General features: G+C 41.7%; 1 protein-coding gene across 1 annotated transcript in view; it reads right to left on the bottom strand.

The window, feature by feature from the left end:
- Positions 1-10,067: 10,067 nt before the first annotated feature.
- Positions 10,068-15,892, bottom strand: part of RAB8B (RAB8B, member RAS oncogene family) — a 42,949-nt gene continuing 37,124 nt past the window's right edge. Inside the window, exon 8 of the mRNA XM_081839401.1 lies at positions 10,068-14,014. Within this exon, the coding sequence (XP_081695527.1) occupies positions 13,922-14,014 (93 nt within the window). The 3' untranslated portion in view covers positions 10,068-13,921. The remainder of the gene's footprint in view (positions 14,015-15,892) is intronic.

Raw genomic sequence — 15,892 nt, 5'->3', positions numbered from 1 at the left:
AGCTCTCACTTCCATACATATATCACTACTGGGAAAACCATGACTTTAACTATACGGACCTTTGTTGGCAAGGTGATATCTCTGCTTTTTAAGATGCTGTCTAGGTTTGTCATTGCTTTTCTCCCAAGAAGCAGGAGTCTTTTAATTTCGTGGCTGCTGTCACCATCTGCAGTGATGGTGCACCATCTGGTAGATTATGCTTTGTGTTAATTAGTTGGTGGGTCATGGAAGGGGGCTGTCACTTGGACCATAGCTATAGCCAGTTTTTTTGCCTTGGGTAAAGCCTCCAGGGGCGTTTTGATGCTTCCAGCCTGTGAGTGTATGCAAATGTGTGTGGGGGGGTGCCAAACTGGGTTGTTGACCTGGGTAAAATAAAGACTAGTTTCACCCCCCCCCCCTTGGACATATTCACAACTGCATTTCTGCACAGCAGCTTGGTCCTCTCTCATGCCTGGTTGAGTATTTATATAGCCCGAGTTCACATACTGAGGGAATAACATTATATACCATATTGAATCCGATACAGAATTTGCTTTCAGCCCCAAAACACAAATGTTGGAATTGGCCACTTGGATTAATTTTCCTGGGGTGAAGCTGACAGGAAAACTGAAAAATGTAAACAGAGAGATGTCCTGTTCTGACTGGTTGTGTCCTCCCCCCCCCCCCATATGTGCACCTCCTATAGCAATAATTACAAAAACACTTCCACACAAATATTATTCAAGAGCTGGGCCACAACCAAAATAGGAGTAGGGCAAATTGCTGTTGGAGTCAGACCACAAAGAAGAGTAATTCCCACCACACAATGTGTCTACAGCTGGCACATCAGACAGCTCCCAGCGCTCTGATCCTACTATGACATCTGACACTCAGTAATCATTCTCCTGCTTTACTCTTCTGGATGTGAGCAATGGAAAGGGAGGAAGCATCCCTCTCTGGTACTATTTGCTTAGTTGCCTGGGATTTCGAGTTTCACTGTCTTACTATTCTTAGAGCACTAAAGCAATTCAGATGAAGTTGCAAAAGAGGAATTAAGAGCCTGGGTGCAATTGTGTACAAGTTACTGCTTTAGAAACCTTCAGCCTTAGCTTTCAATAATCCAGGGCATTCCCTTATGGGCAAACTTCTCGAGGCCCCCATGACGGGGCCAAGGGCTACAAATGTGCAAAGCGGCAGATGTGATTCTTAGCTTTGTACAGTAGGGTATATTGCACCCACACTCCAAACACACACCTGGACACATACAAACACCTCTCCATCCAGAAAAGCAAGAGGCATTATCATAGTTCAAGATACCTTCACCAGAGGGTTTTAAGGAAAGGTTGGGTGGTCATCTGTCATGGATCCTTTAGTTGAGATTCCTGCTGTAGCAGATCCACCACTTACTACCAATTACAGTGGTACCTTGGGTTACATACACTTCAGGTTACATATGCTTCAGGTTACAGACTCCGCTAACCCAAAAATAGTACCTCCAGTTAAGAACTTTGCTTCAGGATGAGAACAGAAATCGTGCTCCGGCGGCGCGGTGGCAGCAGGAGGCCCCATTAGCTAAAGTGGTGCTTCAGGTTAAGAATAGTTTCAGGTTAAGAATGGACCTCCGGAACAAATTAAGTACTTAACCTGAGGTGCCACTGTAATAGTGAGTGGACTCACCCCGCTAACTGCCCCCTATTAAATATAGCACACACTCTGTATGCCAATCACATAAGTTTAACCATTTACCATCTCAGGCAGGAGTTGATCAAGCAAATAGGGAAAATTTTATTAAGCAAAAAGAAATTTGTGAAACAAAGTGGGGACAGGAATTGCATACTGTCTGTTAGAAGTTTACTTTAACTACAGTATAAGATGTCTCACAGCTTCTCTTAACCTCTCTTTACTCAAAATCAGTTGCTACATTTCAGTTTCTGTTACTAGCTCTTCTGTTATCTAACTTCTCCCTCAGAAACAGCTCAATTTCTATTCCCCACCCCACCCCGCAAAGTGCTGCCCCCCCCACTAGCAGACTCTGTAGCCAATCAGAGAGAGGCTCCTGCCCTCTGGTGGAATTTCAGGGGGACTGCACCACCGGTCTCTGGTCTGGTTCTGCTCTGTCATACCTGCATTGCAGGGGTTGGACTAGATGACCCACGGGGTCCCTTCAAACTCTACAATTCTGTCTCCAGCTGGGCAACTGCACTTGAGAAGGGTTTGGAACAAGGCTGGTGACCTTGGGACTGCCTTGAGGGCCAAACACCTTAGAGGGCTACACTCCAGGCCTGAGTTTCCACACCCTAGCCCAAAGTAATTATTGGAAAGTAGCCACACCACCCAATTAAAAGAGAAGACAGGGAGTTCATTAAATGGATTATGAATAAGCAAGATAATTTGTTTGTATCACATCATGATGACAATATGCCAATGTTATGAGGAAAAAAACTGCTCCTTTTCCCTTATGGGGTACCCAAGAGCCCATATAGAGTCCTTTTGTAGGTTCTCTATTGGTAGGAGAAATAACAGAGGCCAGCCAGAGGATATTGAAAAGCAAAGCAGCTATTAAAAGGTAAAGCGATCCCTGACCATTAGGTCCAGTCGTGACCGACTCTGGGGTTGCGGCACTCATCTCACTTTACTGGCCGAGGCAGCCGGTGTACAGCTTCCGGGTCATGTGGCCAGCATGACTAAGCCGCTTCTGGCAAACCAGAGCAGCGCACAGAAATGCCACTTACCTTCCCGCTGGAGTGGTACCTATTTATCTACTTGCACTTTGACATGCTTTCGAACTTCTAGTTTGGCAGGAGCAGGGACCGAGCAACGGGAGCTCACCCCGTCATGGGGATTCAAACCGCCGACCTTCTGATCGACAAGTCCTAGGCTCTGTGGTTTAACCCACAGTGCCACCCAGCTATTAAGCCTGATCTTTATTAAACTCTTGCAACAGGGTCCTCACTCACCACAAGCAGGAAAGAGGAGGAACCCAGAACAAAGGTGTGCCTGCCCTTAAATAGACTTTTGAAATTGCCCACCCTCAAACTCCAGACCACCCAGACCACCCACATACAACACAGAATGGGTGTAGCGCAGGACCACCTCCCCCAATACATCATACATACATCACAGAAGGGGCGGTCTAAAACAGAATCCTGAGTGTGTTATCTCCTGTCTGGCAGGTTACCTGATTGCATTATCTGGGTTTTGGCCACTCTTTTGTTATTATAACTACCTTTTTTTTTTTTAATAATATTTATTGGAATTTCCAAGAAAAAAAGAGAAAAAAGAAAAAAGAAAAAAAAAGAAATTACATAGTCCAAAAAAAGGAAAAAAGTACAAAATACAGGGGAAAAAAGGAAAAATAAGAACAGGTTAAAAACAAATCCCTCTTTCTCTGTCTTATATTTCACTTACTTATTTCCATGACTTCCTCACACCTCCCTCCTTTGTATTCCCATTCAAATAGTTAATTCAGCAAATTTTCCCCTCCTTGTTTTATCTTCGTTCTTTATCTTAAACATATTATATCATTCTATTTCTCGTCTAATTATCAAGCCATTTTTGCATATTCCTTTTTAACCTTATTGTTAAAAATCACTTCATTTCATTCCTACTTCATTTTAACATCCATTAATTTTACACAGTTTCTGCAAATAGTCCTTAAATTTCTTCCCATAAAATTTCAAAATTTAAACCATATTTATACTTAACTTCTTCAAACCTTTCTACTAACGCCAATTATTTCCTTTCCAACAAATTCCCTGTTGTTTCATTAATATCAAACTAATTCCAAAGATAAAAAAAAAGTTCTCAAGTTTTTATCCAATGTCCCTTCTTCCTGGTTTTGGGTTATGTCAGTCCTTTCAGTCTAACATCCAGTCCATCAATCTGGTGTTCTGATATCCGAGGCTCTTAAGTCACTTCCACGCCCCCTCTGCAGATTTTCTTGTTCCTGTTTATTCTTACACCCTTCCCTGTCCCTTGTTGGTTTCCGTAATTTCTTCCCTTTCTCCTTGGGAGGTGGGTTTCCGGGGAACTCGAACCAATAATAGTCTCCGTTTTCTTTCATCAGGGTAACCCATTCCACAGAGTCCCACTCCCCCAAGTTAATTTTGTAATCCAAAAAATAGTTGTTCCAGAAGTAGTTGTCAACCCATTCCAGAGTCCCGCCAGAGCTGAAAGCTTCCTTAATTCCAAACACTTCCAGAGACACATCATATTCAATCTTGCAGTACTGCAACTTTTGGTCATGCAGGACATTAGGTTTCTTCATCTGTATATTTTGAAGTGCAATCACAACCTCTTCCGACATCATCTGACCTTGAACTTGCCCTGTCAAGCCAGTTTCCTGAGTTAATTTTTGTGGAGCTTATTTATCCTTATTTTCTATTAGTTCATATTTACTGGCTACAACAGATATAGAGTCTAGCTTTTCGTTCATTAAGTCCATTTTCTCATGCAGCTGCTGTAGCTTAGCATTTATTCTGCCAAGGTCAAACAACAAGGTTTCTTCCATTGCTGTTCAAGGTCAGGCGGCTGGTCCCACGGTCTAATTCCCAGAGTTGTAGAATTTCACTATAAACTGCAGCAACAAATTGACAAGCTCCCTCTAGGGGACACAATTTCAGTTCACATCCATCTTTGAAGTATATCCAACAAAGGAAAATTTACTTTCGATTTTCAGATACTTTGTTTCCTTAACATGCAAAATGCAGAAAGCGGCATTAAAGTTAATTTATTTCTCTTCTTTTTACTATCTGTCAAGAAAACCACTTTCAATCGATGGGCATCTCCAAAACTTTCTGCCCTGACACCCCGTCCCCAGGTTTGGGACGACGGAGACTTATGTTCCTTTACTCTCTCCCCACAGGCTTAAGAGATCAAAAAAATTTCCCCCTTTTCCCCTGCTGTCAAGGGGTTTTTTGTTGTTTATTAATGCAGGAAATTTCAGTCTTTAAGTCAATTTTCCAGGCTAATTAGCTTATAAGATCTTTGCTTCAGTCTATTTACAAAGCTGAAGGCGGACTTCCTGTTTAGACCTTCCCGCTTCGTGCCTAATTCGTAAATTTTGTAGTTTCGTTAATCCAATCTTCCGTTTTTACTCACGGGTACTTGTTTTAGAATCCAATTGTCATCAGGAAAAAGTCAGTGCTCTCCAGCGATGGCTGCGCGGCTTCCCTCCGTGAAAATAGCAGTCGGTTTGATGCACCGCGCTGCTCACCCCGCTTCGCTCCGGAGCCCCAGAAAAGGGTTCCCCGCGAGTAGGGGAGGTGCTCCTGGTGCTCTGCCGAACCCCACGTTCCCAGGCTTCTTCCACCTGGGATTTCTAGCGGGTCCCTGCCTTCGCCGCGGCGGGAAGACCCAGTTTCCACGGAGCCCGTTCCTCCGATCGGAGGAACTCCACCATTCACCGATGGCGCTAACCCGGAAGTTTGTTATTATAACTACTTAATTCCCGATTCCAGGTCACATGTTCATCCTATTCACATCTTAAATGTGCCCTTAAGGCAGGATTTGTGAGCACAATGTGGAGGTTTTTTCCCATTTACTTCGACCTTGCAGAGAAATATTTGAGGTCATTTTGCGAAAGAGAAAATTGTTTCAGGACTTTTCTGTGGGTTTCAGACATGTGGTTTACATATTTGTATGGGTTTGCTTGGTACATTTATGAACATCTAATTCTTATAACACCAACATAAAACAAAAGCAAAAGCAACGTGCCATGCTTATGATGAGCCACTTCGCAAATACATTGTAAATTAAGCCTCTTGGGGTTTCAAGGCTAAAAGTTTTTAAAAGTCACTAGAACTGGGCTGAAGACATTCACAAAGCAGCAAAATTGTGTGTGGCTATCTCTGCAGCAGCTGTGTGTAAGACCACAATAATGTATTGTGTCTTTTTGTTCAGTGTTCAGCTTCCAACATCAGCCAACCAATGTAATATGGGAATATTTCTAGAGTTGTATAGATATCAAAAATTAAATTATTTTTAGAATACATTTTTGCCACACACATACAGTAAATAGAAGCAGTAGACTAATTGACACACAACTAAGACAGAAACAACAGAAACATTACAAGCTAACATAAAGTCAGTATAGTTGTAGCCAGCTAAAGGGATTCATGTTTTGGAAAGGGAGAATATACCAAAGTAATGTCAAAAGGAACAAAAAGAATTGCCTGAGTGAAAAAAATGAAACATCTCACTTATACACACTGCAAAAGGAAATAACAGAGATCAACAGTTATGCACATACCTGCAGATAATTTTTTAACTGTAGCTTCTTGCTCAACAGGAGCAAAATGTGTATTTCAAGACACAGGGTCTACAGTATTTAGTTTTTCTTTTGAAACACTAAGGGGATGTGGCAATCTCAAGGAGAAGCAGTTTGATACCATCTAGTGGCAGAATCCTATATGGAGCAAAAAGCAAAGATATTCTTATCTAAACTTTGACAAATTAGGACTAAGAATTTTGCTGAAATATCTGGTTTTTTTTAGTGCATAGCGGAAGAACAAGAACTATTGTGATAATTTTTTTATGTGGCAACGCTTTGCACTTACATCTGGAAGCCCCATGTTATTGCCTGTCCACCCCATCTTTCCTCCACAGACATCACCCCCAAAGAATACAGTGGGACACATTTACCTGGGATTAAGTCCCATTTAACTCAGTGAGGTTTTTCTCCGAAAATGTGGAAAACCACGAGTGCCACCTTGAGCTGCTTGGAGGAAAGTGGCATATAAATGTGAAATATATCCCCAGCCAGGTCTGGAGCGATATAAAAACAAACCTAAAAATCAAAGAGGAAAGATCCCAAGACACATCTAGGATAACCTGGCGTGGGCTCTGTAGACTTTTCACGCAGGCCCTTGGCAATCCCAGTGTGTGGAGCATCTGCCATGCCCCTGTACTACCCATGGGCTCCACACAATGGGGTCTCACCTGAACCATCCCTTGCAGTTTCCTACTAGCATGTTAAATTTTCCAAAATGTATTAAAGTGTTGTTGCTTTTTATCCCCAACCGCCTTGCAAACCATTTTAACATAATGGCAGAAATGGGCAAATCAGCAAATTTAGTTCATAGGAGGGATGTAAATTTTCACATTGACAAATCTGTAGGAAAATGGGCTTGTTTTATCCATTTATTATTTGAATGTAACATATGGAGATGTATGGCTTAAAAGACATTTATGGTGCAGTGTTGGACTAGGACCAGGGTTCAAATCCCTGTTCAGCCATGAAACCCACTGGGTGAACTTGGGCCAGTCACGGTCTCTCAGCCTAATCCACCTTGCAGGGTTGTGGAGAGGATAAAATAGGGAGCAGCCTAACCAGGTACACCACCCTGGGCTCCCTTGGAGAAAAGGAGGGACAGAAGTGCAGCCAATCAACTTCTGAAAATTATGTTTTATGTTGTTTTATTGTTATACACAGCCCCACTTTGATTTGTAGTGGTGCAGAAGCACTTTCATAAATAGTTTGCTTTTCTGAATATTATTTACTGTGTTCTTTTAACAAAATCTGGTTCTAACAAAGGCTGACTAAAGAAAACTCTGCAACGAGTAGGGCAAAACTTTCCGCTTATCGGTTTAGACCTCGCCTCCTCACCTCAGCCGACTGACAAGAGGATAGAGGGGGAATTCGATCCAGAACATATTTAAAGCAGAATCTCTCCAGTTCACACTTTCCAAAACATGTGAAACATGTCTGTCCTTCAACATTTGCACTTATCCTAATTTTCAATGCAGTTCTCCAGCCAACCACAATGCATGTTAGGGGAACGTATGCCTAGAAATGGAGATATTAGTGAAAACAACATGCAATAATGCATTCTATTAGGGGAAATGGCTTGCAGACACGTGTACATTACTCCTAGCTGCATATTTAAAAAATCTAATTTTAATCCAACAAAACAGAGACCACTTACAATAAATGTGTCGTGTAAGCGTAGCCATTTCAATTATTTAATAGAATTGTAAAGGGTCATCTAGTTTAACCTCTGCAATGCAGGAATCTTTTCCCCAATGTGGAGCTCAAACCCACCACCCTGAGATTAAGAGTCTCATACGCTACTGACTATCCCAGCTATATAGCTGTTGTTGTTGTTATTTACTTACCGTTCTTCATCTGAAATCCTGGGGCCGTTTGCAACAGAAAACACAAAATACATAAGAAAACAAAAACAAGCCATTAACCTCCCTCCCACAAACACATTTAAAAGCCATAGAATGTTAATCAGCCGACTGTCTGGCTGAGCGCCTAAAGATTTTGTGGGCCACTGCAGAAAAGGCCCTGTTCTCAGGTTGCCACCTTCTGGACCTCTCACAGAGGAGGCACATGAAGGGTCTCAGATGATGATCACAGGTCCAGGTCGGTTCATATTATTGTAATTGTCGTGAATAATAATAAAAATAAATATGCCTTTTGAATATATGCTTGGACTGATAGAATTTTATAAATTTTATTATGGGATCATACTTGCTGTAATGTCTGACCTCCTTCCCTCTGGACTCCCCCCCCCCACCTAGCTAATTAAATGCTGCTAGAATGGTGTAGCCAGGTAGGTCCGGGGTGCTGTAAATACATAATTATGGGATGGGGTGCTGTGGCCACTGTCTATCTGCGAGGTTACCAATGCATGACTGAAGTAGCCAAATTCTTCCTATTCAGGAACAGGCATAGCTGTCAAACCAACCAAGTCCAGAACCTTTAAACATCCCTGCTCTACAAAAGGGTTTCAGCCATATACTCATGAAACCTCAGCCCCAAACTCCTAATGACCACTCCCCACAGCTTCATATAGATGTTCTGGCAGGGTTAAAAAAAACCCTGAGCAGGATACTTTTAGAAAAGGGGATGAGTCTTCAAGCCTACCAGAGTAGGGATATTCCTACTGTATGCAAGCATGCCTTTTGTCCTTTGTAACACGACTCATTAGGCCCAAACTAGGTTAGCAATACATTAATATCAGATAAGCTACTGTTGTGGAATAGAGGGTTTTCAAACCACTGACTTCTGGCAGGCAGCCTTCACCAGCTGGAAGGAGATACTTTGGTGCTGTGTTACAGAAGGGAACCAAACACATGGGATTAAGTAGTAAAGACAGCAGCTTCTCTCACACTTAGAAGTCAGTGTAAATGCTTCTCTCTAGTTCTAAGCTCAACACACAATATTATTCTCCCTGCTCAGCCATGAAGCTGTTTAGGTCACTCTCACACTCAACCTAAAACAAGATTATTGCCAAGATAAAATGGGAATGCCTCCAAATAAATTTAACAGAAAGAGCAGGGAAGTGAACGCAAAACAAAATATATTGATAGGCTGCAATCAAGTACTAGCTATCCTAGTCCTTGCAGGAAGCATGGAAACGTCTGCCAGTTTTCCTTTCCACTCCTCTCCAACTTTAGCCACTTATCTGAGGATTCAGCTGGGCTACATGCTCCCTGAGCAGCTTTGTATATGAATGGAATATGCAAAAGGTTATCCTTTTGTTCACCAAAAGTAACAATATTCTGCTGTATTTCAAACCAGCAGTGACTGTACTAGCAGAATCTTTATATGAATGCAATATAGCTGGAGACCATGTTTGTGTCAGTCACCTTTTAGATTTTCACATTGGAATAAACTGAAGCAGGAAACAGTTCATTCACAGATGATTGAAGAGAGAAGTCTGTAGCTGAGAGGCATAGACAGTCCCAGACTCAGTTCTTGGCATCTCCTGACAAGGCTAGGGGGAAAAGCTCTTGGAGACACAGTAGGCAAAGGATAGGGAACCTCTGACTCTCCAACTGCCCACATCAGCTCCAGCCAAGAGTTAGGGTTGATGCGCATTGTAATTCAACATTTGGACAGGGATGTAGATCTAATGTGTTACTTTTTCTGAGTGTAGTTCTGAAAATTGTGTGCGATCAGGGTTAATTGTGTGCGATCAGGCCATACTGTAGATATGGCCCTGAATTATTCAACAAAGGGTGTTCAATCAATCCATTCAGTTTCAGGAAACAGTTGTCTCTTACCTCTTTTTACTCCCAACAGCATGCATCAGGCAGAATGATAATGCACTACAGAACTTGTTTGATCACACTGTATATTTCATAAAAACTTAACATTTAATTATGTAATTTTATTTGAGACGCACATAGTTATAAAAGAGTTCACTTGAAATAATACCCCTACCCCTTTGACTTTTTTGTTCGTTTGTACACAGTATCAATACACAGTTAATGATTAAGTTTACAAGTTAACCACATGACAAGTTCACATTATCTGCCAGAGCTTTTCCACCTTATGCTTTTGGAGTACTGATAATATGTGCTTCACACGTGGCAGAATAATTATGTAAAAATTAGGCTCTTCTGGATCATGCTTTATTTCTCAGAATTTAGTATGTCTCATTAAAACTGTTAAGTTCAAGGGAGAAACATGATATTTGGGCAGGAAAATATATTTGTAAGGCCATAGGAACACACTACAAATTCCCCAGAAGCTAGGGGTAACTTATCTAAGAAGCCCTGTATGGACATGTATTTTAAAATGAAAGGCATAAGACTAGAATATGGTGACACCAGACTTACTGTTAGCCCCTTCAATCTTTAGCCTTACAAATATTGCACGCACTCTAAATCAAGCCTTTCCATAATTACCAAACACGTTTGCACATTAACTTACTGTCACAAGCCTCTCAAGTTGTTACAGACCAAGCTGATGACAATTTAAAAAAGTCTAACACAACATCCATTTTGGCTAGCAGAATTAATGGACTTTATTCATTGAATTTGCAAGTAAGTGAGAAGTGGGAATGCACTTGGGACAGGTAAATACCCCATTTATTTAAAAAAAACAACACTTCTCAAAAAAGGCTAGCAAGTATTTTACAAGTATGGTACAGAGAGAACACCAAGTTCAAAAAGAGATTATATTCATATGCCACACAGGAATCCAAGTCTAACCAGATGTATGAAACTTAAAACCAAGCAATTAAGCTATAAAATGTCAACTGGAGGAGAGACAATGCTTTGATGGATCAACAAGTTTAGCTAAGCACAGATGCATGTTTTAAAATTGCACTCTCTTTTTAGAAAGTCAGTAGTAAACGACAAAAAACTAAGAATGGAAAGAGAGTGTATGCTTTCTGCTTTGGAAAGCATATCAAGGTTTACCCTTCATTTAAATGGGTGAGTTCTGCAGAGCAAGGCTAAATGTGTTGTATCATGAAGAAAAGACAACAGTTGGGGAATCTAAACCAACTATTAGCTAAATGAAGGATGTTGTCTTTTTCAGGGTTAACACCCAACACAAGACTTGTTCTGGGGTAAGAAATGTTTGCATCAGGCAATGAAGCCAAAGGGAGTCCCCATACCATCATAGTTTGCCTGTTTGCCTCGAGCACTCAAGGAAATAAGTTGACGTGGACAATCAGCTGATTTACACTGTAAAATGCAGTTCGACAAGGCATATTATTTGTAGAAAAATGGGCTAAATCAACCATTATGAAAAGTTTGAAGTGCAGCCATAGCACTTAATACTGCTGCATAGGCTATACCAACATTTCCTTAAGACTAAAGTTGTTTCCGTATGAAACAAATATTTTCAGAACTTCAGCAGGGAACAGACTATTCTGTCACTAATATTTTGACAGGATAAAACTAAATATTAACAATATTAACAATGAGGGAAAGTGAACTGTGTGTGGCATCCTTACACCAATCTTAAAGTGAATTTCCTATGGTCTTACTCAAATTATGTACATTTTAGCACAGCTAGAAGTAAGAAAATAGCAAGATATTTTTTAAAATAAAACAGAGTAGATACCCCAATTTGCTGCTGCTTCAAGAAGCACTTTATATAAATTCAACTAGTTACAGGCTCTCTCAAAGGGAAGTTCATAGAGACTAAATGTTCGTACATAGAACCAAGATGTGAAGTATGATGCCAACGAAGAGGAAACATAAGCAAAGAAAATCTGCCAAAAGGAACCACAGAACTTGTCAGTTTTGGCTTTCAGACAAACCCCCTGAGATACAGATTACAATACAAAGAAGTCAGATGTGGAAAAAAGATGGACATTCATTGTGGGTGGAGTCACACTTGCCCCCCAAAAAGCACTTTGTGTTATAAAGCAAGAACCACAACACTTTAGCCCAAGCATGGGACCTACAGCAATCAGACATATTTGTGTTTTGCTGTTTAATATTCCTGTTGGATACACTCCTCTTTCCAAGCATCAACCCAGATGCTGCAATCCAAGAGGTAATTGGAGCAATATTGTTAGGATTATAAACAGAGGGGCAGGAAGAGTGTGCAAAAATTCACAACTCCACAGGAATGTTTTTTCTAACCCGCTCAACCAATGTTATGTTACAGAGTGCCAGTGGCCAACCTATTCACCTTGAATGACACAAGATATGCTTAGAATTATATTGACATTTGACCCTCTAAAACGATGCAACGTTGTGTGCCTATTTGGCTAGCTAATGGGACATGTTACACAACAGCAGCTCATGGAGCTGGGGTGTCATCAAGGTTGTGTTGAGATAAGTTTTAACTTACAAAGGTCCATGTTTGGCACATCAATAGAACTAAAGCACCTGTATTTAAAGTAACTCAACATTTTATAAATAATTTAAATAGTGGTGAAATAGGCTGGTATGGGAGTCTCAGTTAAGTGAGAAAGGCAGCTAAGTTTATATCTGTTCTAAATGTCTGAACCAACACCAGTTGCCTCAAGATTCATGGAAGGTCATTATCAGGAGGAGAGTGACTATGCTTTTTGAAAAAGGGACTGAAAGCTAGAGGGGATAGTTACACATGTTGTGTGTGCTTTTTCTATTAATATTCAACAGGCTGAAACAGGAACCTTTATATACAGGAACAGTTGCATTCAAGAGAGAACTGAGTGCCTTCCAGTTCAACTGAATACAGCATGAAATAGAAGTGAAATTGGATTGATGTAAGAGATACTGTAAGTGGTTCCAGTACACCTTCTGTACATAGAAATTCAACACCATACATTCAGAAAAAAGTTCATTTCCATATAAACAGATCTGTGTATCTGTCAAACAAAAGTGGCAAGCCCAAATAGAAATTTTAAGTGCCTGGGGTGTTAAGCTTTCCAACACCAGGCTACAAAACCACATTTATGTTGCAGACATATTTCTATGCCTGAGAAAAATACTAGGGCCATATTCCAGGCCACCAGGTGCGGGGCTTTCAGCCCTCCTGCCCCTTCTTATTAAGTTCACAAGGCAGTATGAGGAGCCACAGTGTTGGTGGGAGGTCTACGCCTACATGCCATCTAGCCCTCCCTTTTGCCTTGACAGAGCACAAGTAAATTACACTGAGTTGAGGAGGGCAACTGGCTGGGGATATAGGAAGCACACAGAGCTCCAAGGGCCTCTTGTGATGCCCATGAATAATTGTAGGCAGAATTCTATTGGCTCTATGGTGACCCTCTGAGCATGGGTGCTGCATCTACGGCCATGCCCTCTGTATTCAGTATGGGACCCAATCTGATCCCTTTATACTACAGCTGGGTGAAATGCTAGGGAATGCTTACCAGAACAAAAAGAAAGAAAGCTGTGCAAAGACAAGTGTTAAGACTGTGCTCTAGCAGGCAACAGAGGGCAAATATGAGTGTGCAAAGAAAAACTTAGCAGCTTTTGAAGCAGGCAGTGAAACAAAGTAATAAAGAAGATTTAGCTCCTGCACATGTGTCTCTCAACTTCACAGCTTCCGTGTTTAAGAAGAGGGAGCCCGACTTGCTGAGAAGCAGAGCGAACCAAAATCCTTTTCTCTCTTGGTTTAGCACACTCTACATTCAAACAGAGCTCTCAGCAGCAGCCTGGTGGTAACAGCTCTGAGGCCAGGTGAGCCTGTGCTTTCAGAGAAGCAGGAAAAGGGTTTTCTCTCTCTCTAGGTATGCTGCAGTCTATTATTAGGAGTTCATCAAAGCAGTGTGCATCGAAAGAAGCTGCTCTTCTTTGATCTGTTTTCCATTATTTTCACTGGTCCACCTGCACCTGCTGAACTGTTGTCATTCTAAGGAGAGACATAAGAAGAAGAAGAAGATGATTTAAGGTGTATTATTGTCGCCGAATGAACAAATCCTTTGGATTTTTTTGCCTCCCCTCCAAACAAAACTCAAATCCAATGAAAAACTAGTACATAAATCATACACTGTACGATTGTGTACTCAAAACAAGAGGTCAAGCAGCTGACCCCACACAGGGCACAGAAGAGTGCTTTGGAAAATTTGATGCTCCCCTCCCAGCTCTCACACTGTCTTCCCAAAGCCAGCTAAGCGAGGCGCCAGGCTCTGTCAGGGTTCTAGAGCCCACATGCCTCCTTCCCAAAACCCAGCTTCTCTTCTACCCAGCTTTGGGAAGGCAGCACAAGGGCAGCGGGTGTGTGTGTGTGTGTGCAAGAGGCATCAAATGTTGGTGAGGGCCATGCAATGAGGGCCATGCATTGGACCTACCCTGCTCTATACACCTCACTGCTCTAATAATGCCTCCTCCTTTGCTTAGGCTTTATAATTCTCCCTATCTGGAGCATTTAATCACAACGTATACAGTAGTTACCTGCCCTCAGAGGTGGATGCTCGTGGCAGCCCTGCATGAGTCACTGTTCCGTGTTTGCTGAAGTTATGCCCAGAACAGAAACTCATGCAGACACCAGGGTGTGTGTGGGTGCTCAGAACCTCTTCAGGTGTTAAGAGTCCACAATTTTGATTCAGCTACCGGGCATTTGGGAAATCATGAAATAATGATTACGCCTGCCTCACTGTAGTGAAAAGGAGCTTTGCAAAAGAGCAGCAGCAGAATCATGTGCAAATTCCATTCCTAAAGTTCAAGATAGAGAGGATTCAGCTTGATTATGCCTCCTGTACATGGGCACTACACAGGACAGCCTTGCTTTCTTTATGTCACTACATTTAAATCCTGGCCTTCCTCCCTTAGCAGATTAGGGTGGAAGACATACAAGCCAAAAAATACAAAAAAAAACAAAAAAACCTTAAAACATCATACAAATTAATTCAGAATTCACAGTGCAGCAAACTAGGAATAATGACTGATCAGACATGTTCAAGTTTCCTCAAAGGACAGATAAGCAAGCAGGTCTTTGGCTGTCAGTACAATCAAGGTAGCACAGGAGGCAAAGAGGCAGGTCCATGTCAAGTGAGAAAACCTTATTCCAAATGGGACAATCCCTAAGCAGGACAACTGGGGCCTCTTTCCCCTGTAGGAGGGAATCTAGCTTATTGGGTGGTTTTGAAAACAAACAGGAGCAAAATTGCATCCCTTTGCAGTACAAGACAAGTGAAGCAGTTGGGGGAATATCTAATGGCAAATTCAAAGAGCACCGCATCTGATTTTAACAGATCACAATGTGGCAGGAAACTCTCCTGAGTAGACCTCTTTCAAAGAAATGGGAACTACACACTTCTGTTTTCTTTTTTTTTTTTTTCCAGCAAGGCTTGTGCAGGAGCATTTCCTGGAGGATGGCACAAGGGTTCAGACCTGCATGCTCTATTTTGCCACCTCTAATGCACCTAAGATCTAATGTCTTAATGGCAAGGCTCTCTCTGAGCCCACTACTTAATGGAAAGGCCTCATGAAGATGTGTGCACAAGTTCCCATTAAAAAAGCAAATGTTGTAGCACATCTTTTATATTACACTGTGGGGGTGGAGGCAGGAATCAGGGCTTCTTCAGATTGTGGTGCCTGACTTGCATCTTAAAGACACAAATGCAAACTCACTGGCACTTAAGAGATTCCTCTAAGGAAGACAAGCTGCAGCCATTTACATGTGGAAAGCCAAAAGGTTAAACAAAATACCTGTGGGATGTCACCAGATAAGCTCTAGTACCATTGCAGGCCAGTTCCAAGCTTTACAAATGTTTGGCTAGGGGCCTCC

This window comes from Podarcis erhardii (assembly GCF_964252035.2).
Source record: "Podarcis erhardii genome assembly, chromosome: 14".
NCBI lineage: Eukaryota > Metazoa > Chordata > Lepidosauria > Squamata > Lacertidae > Podarcis > Podarcis erhardii.
This window is presented reverse-complemented; position numbering and strand designations above follow the sequence as displayed.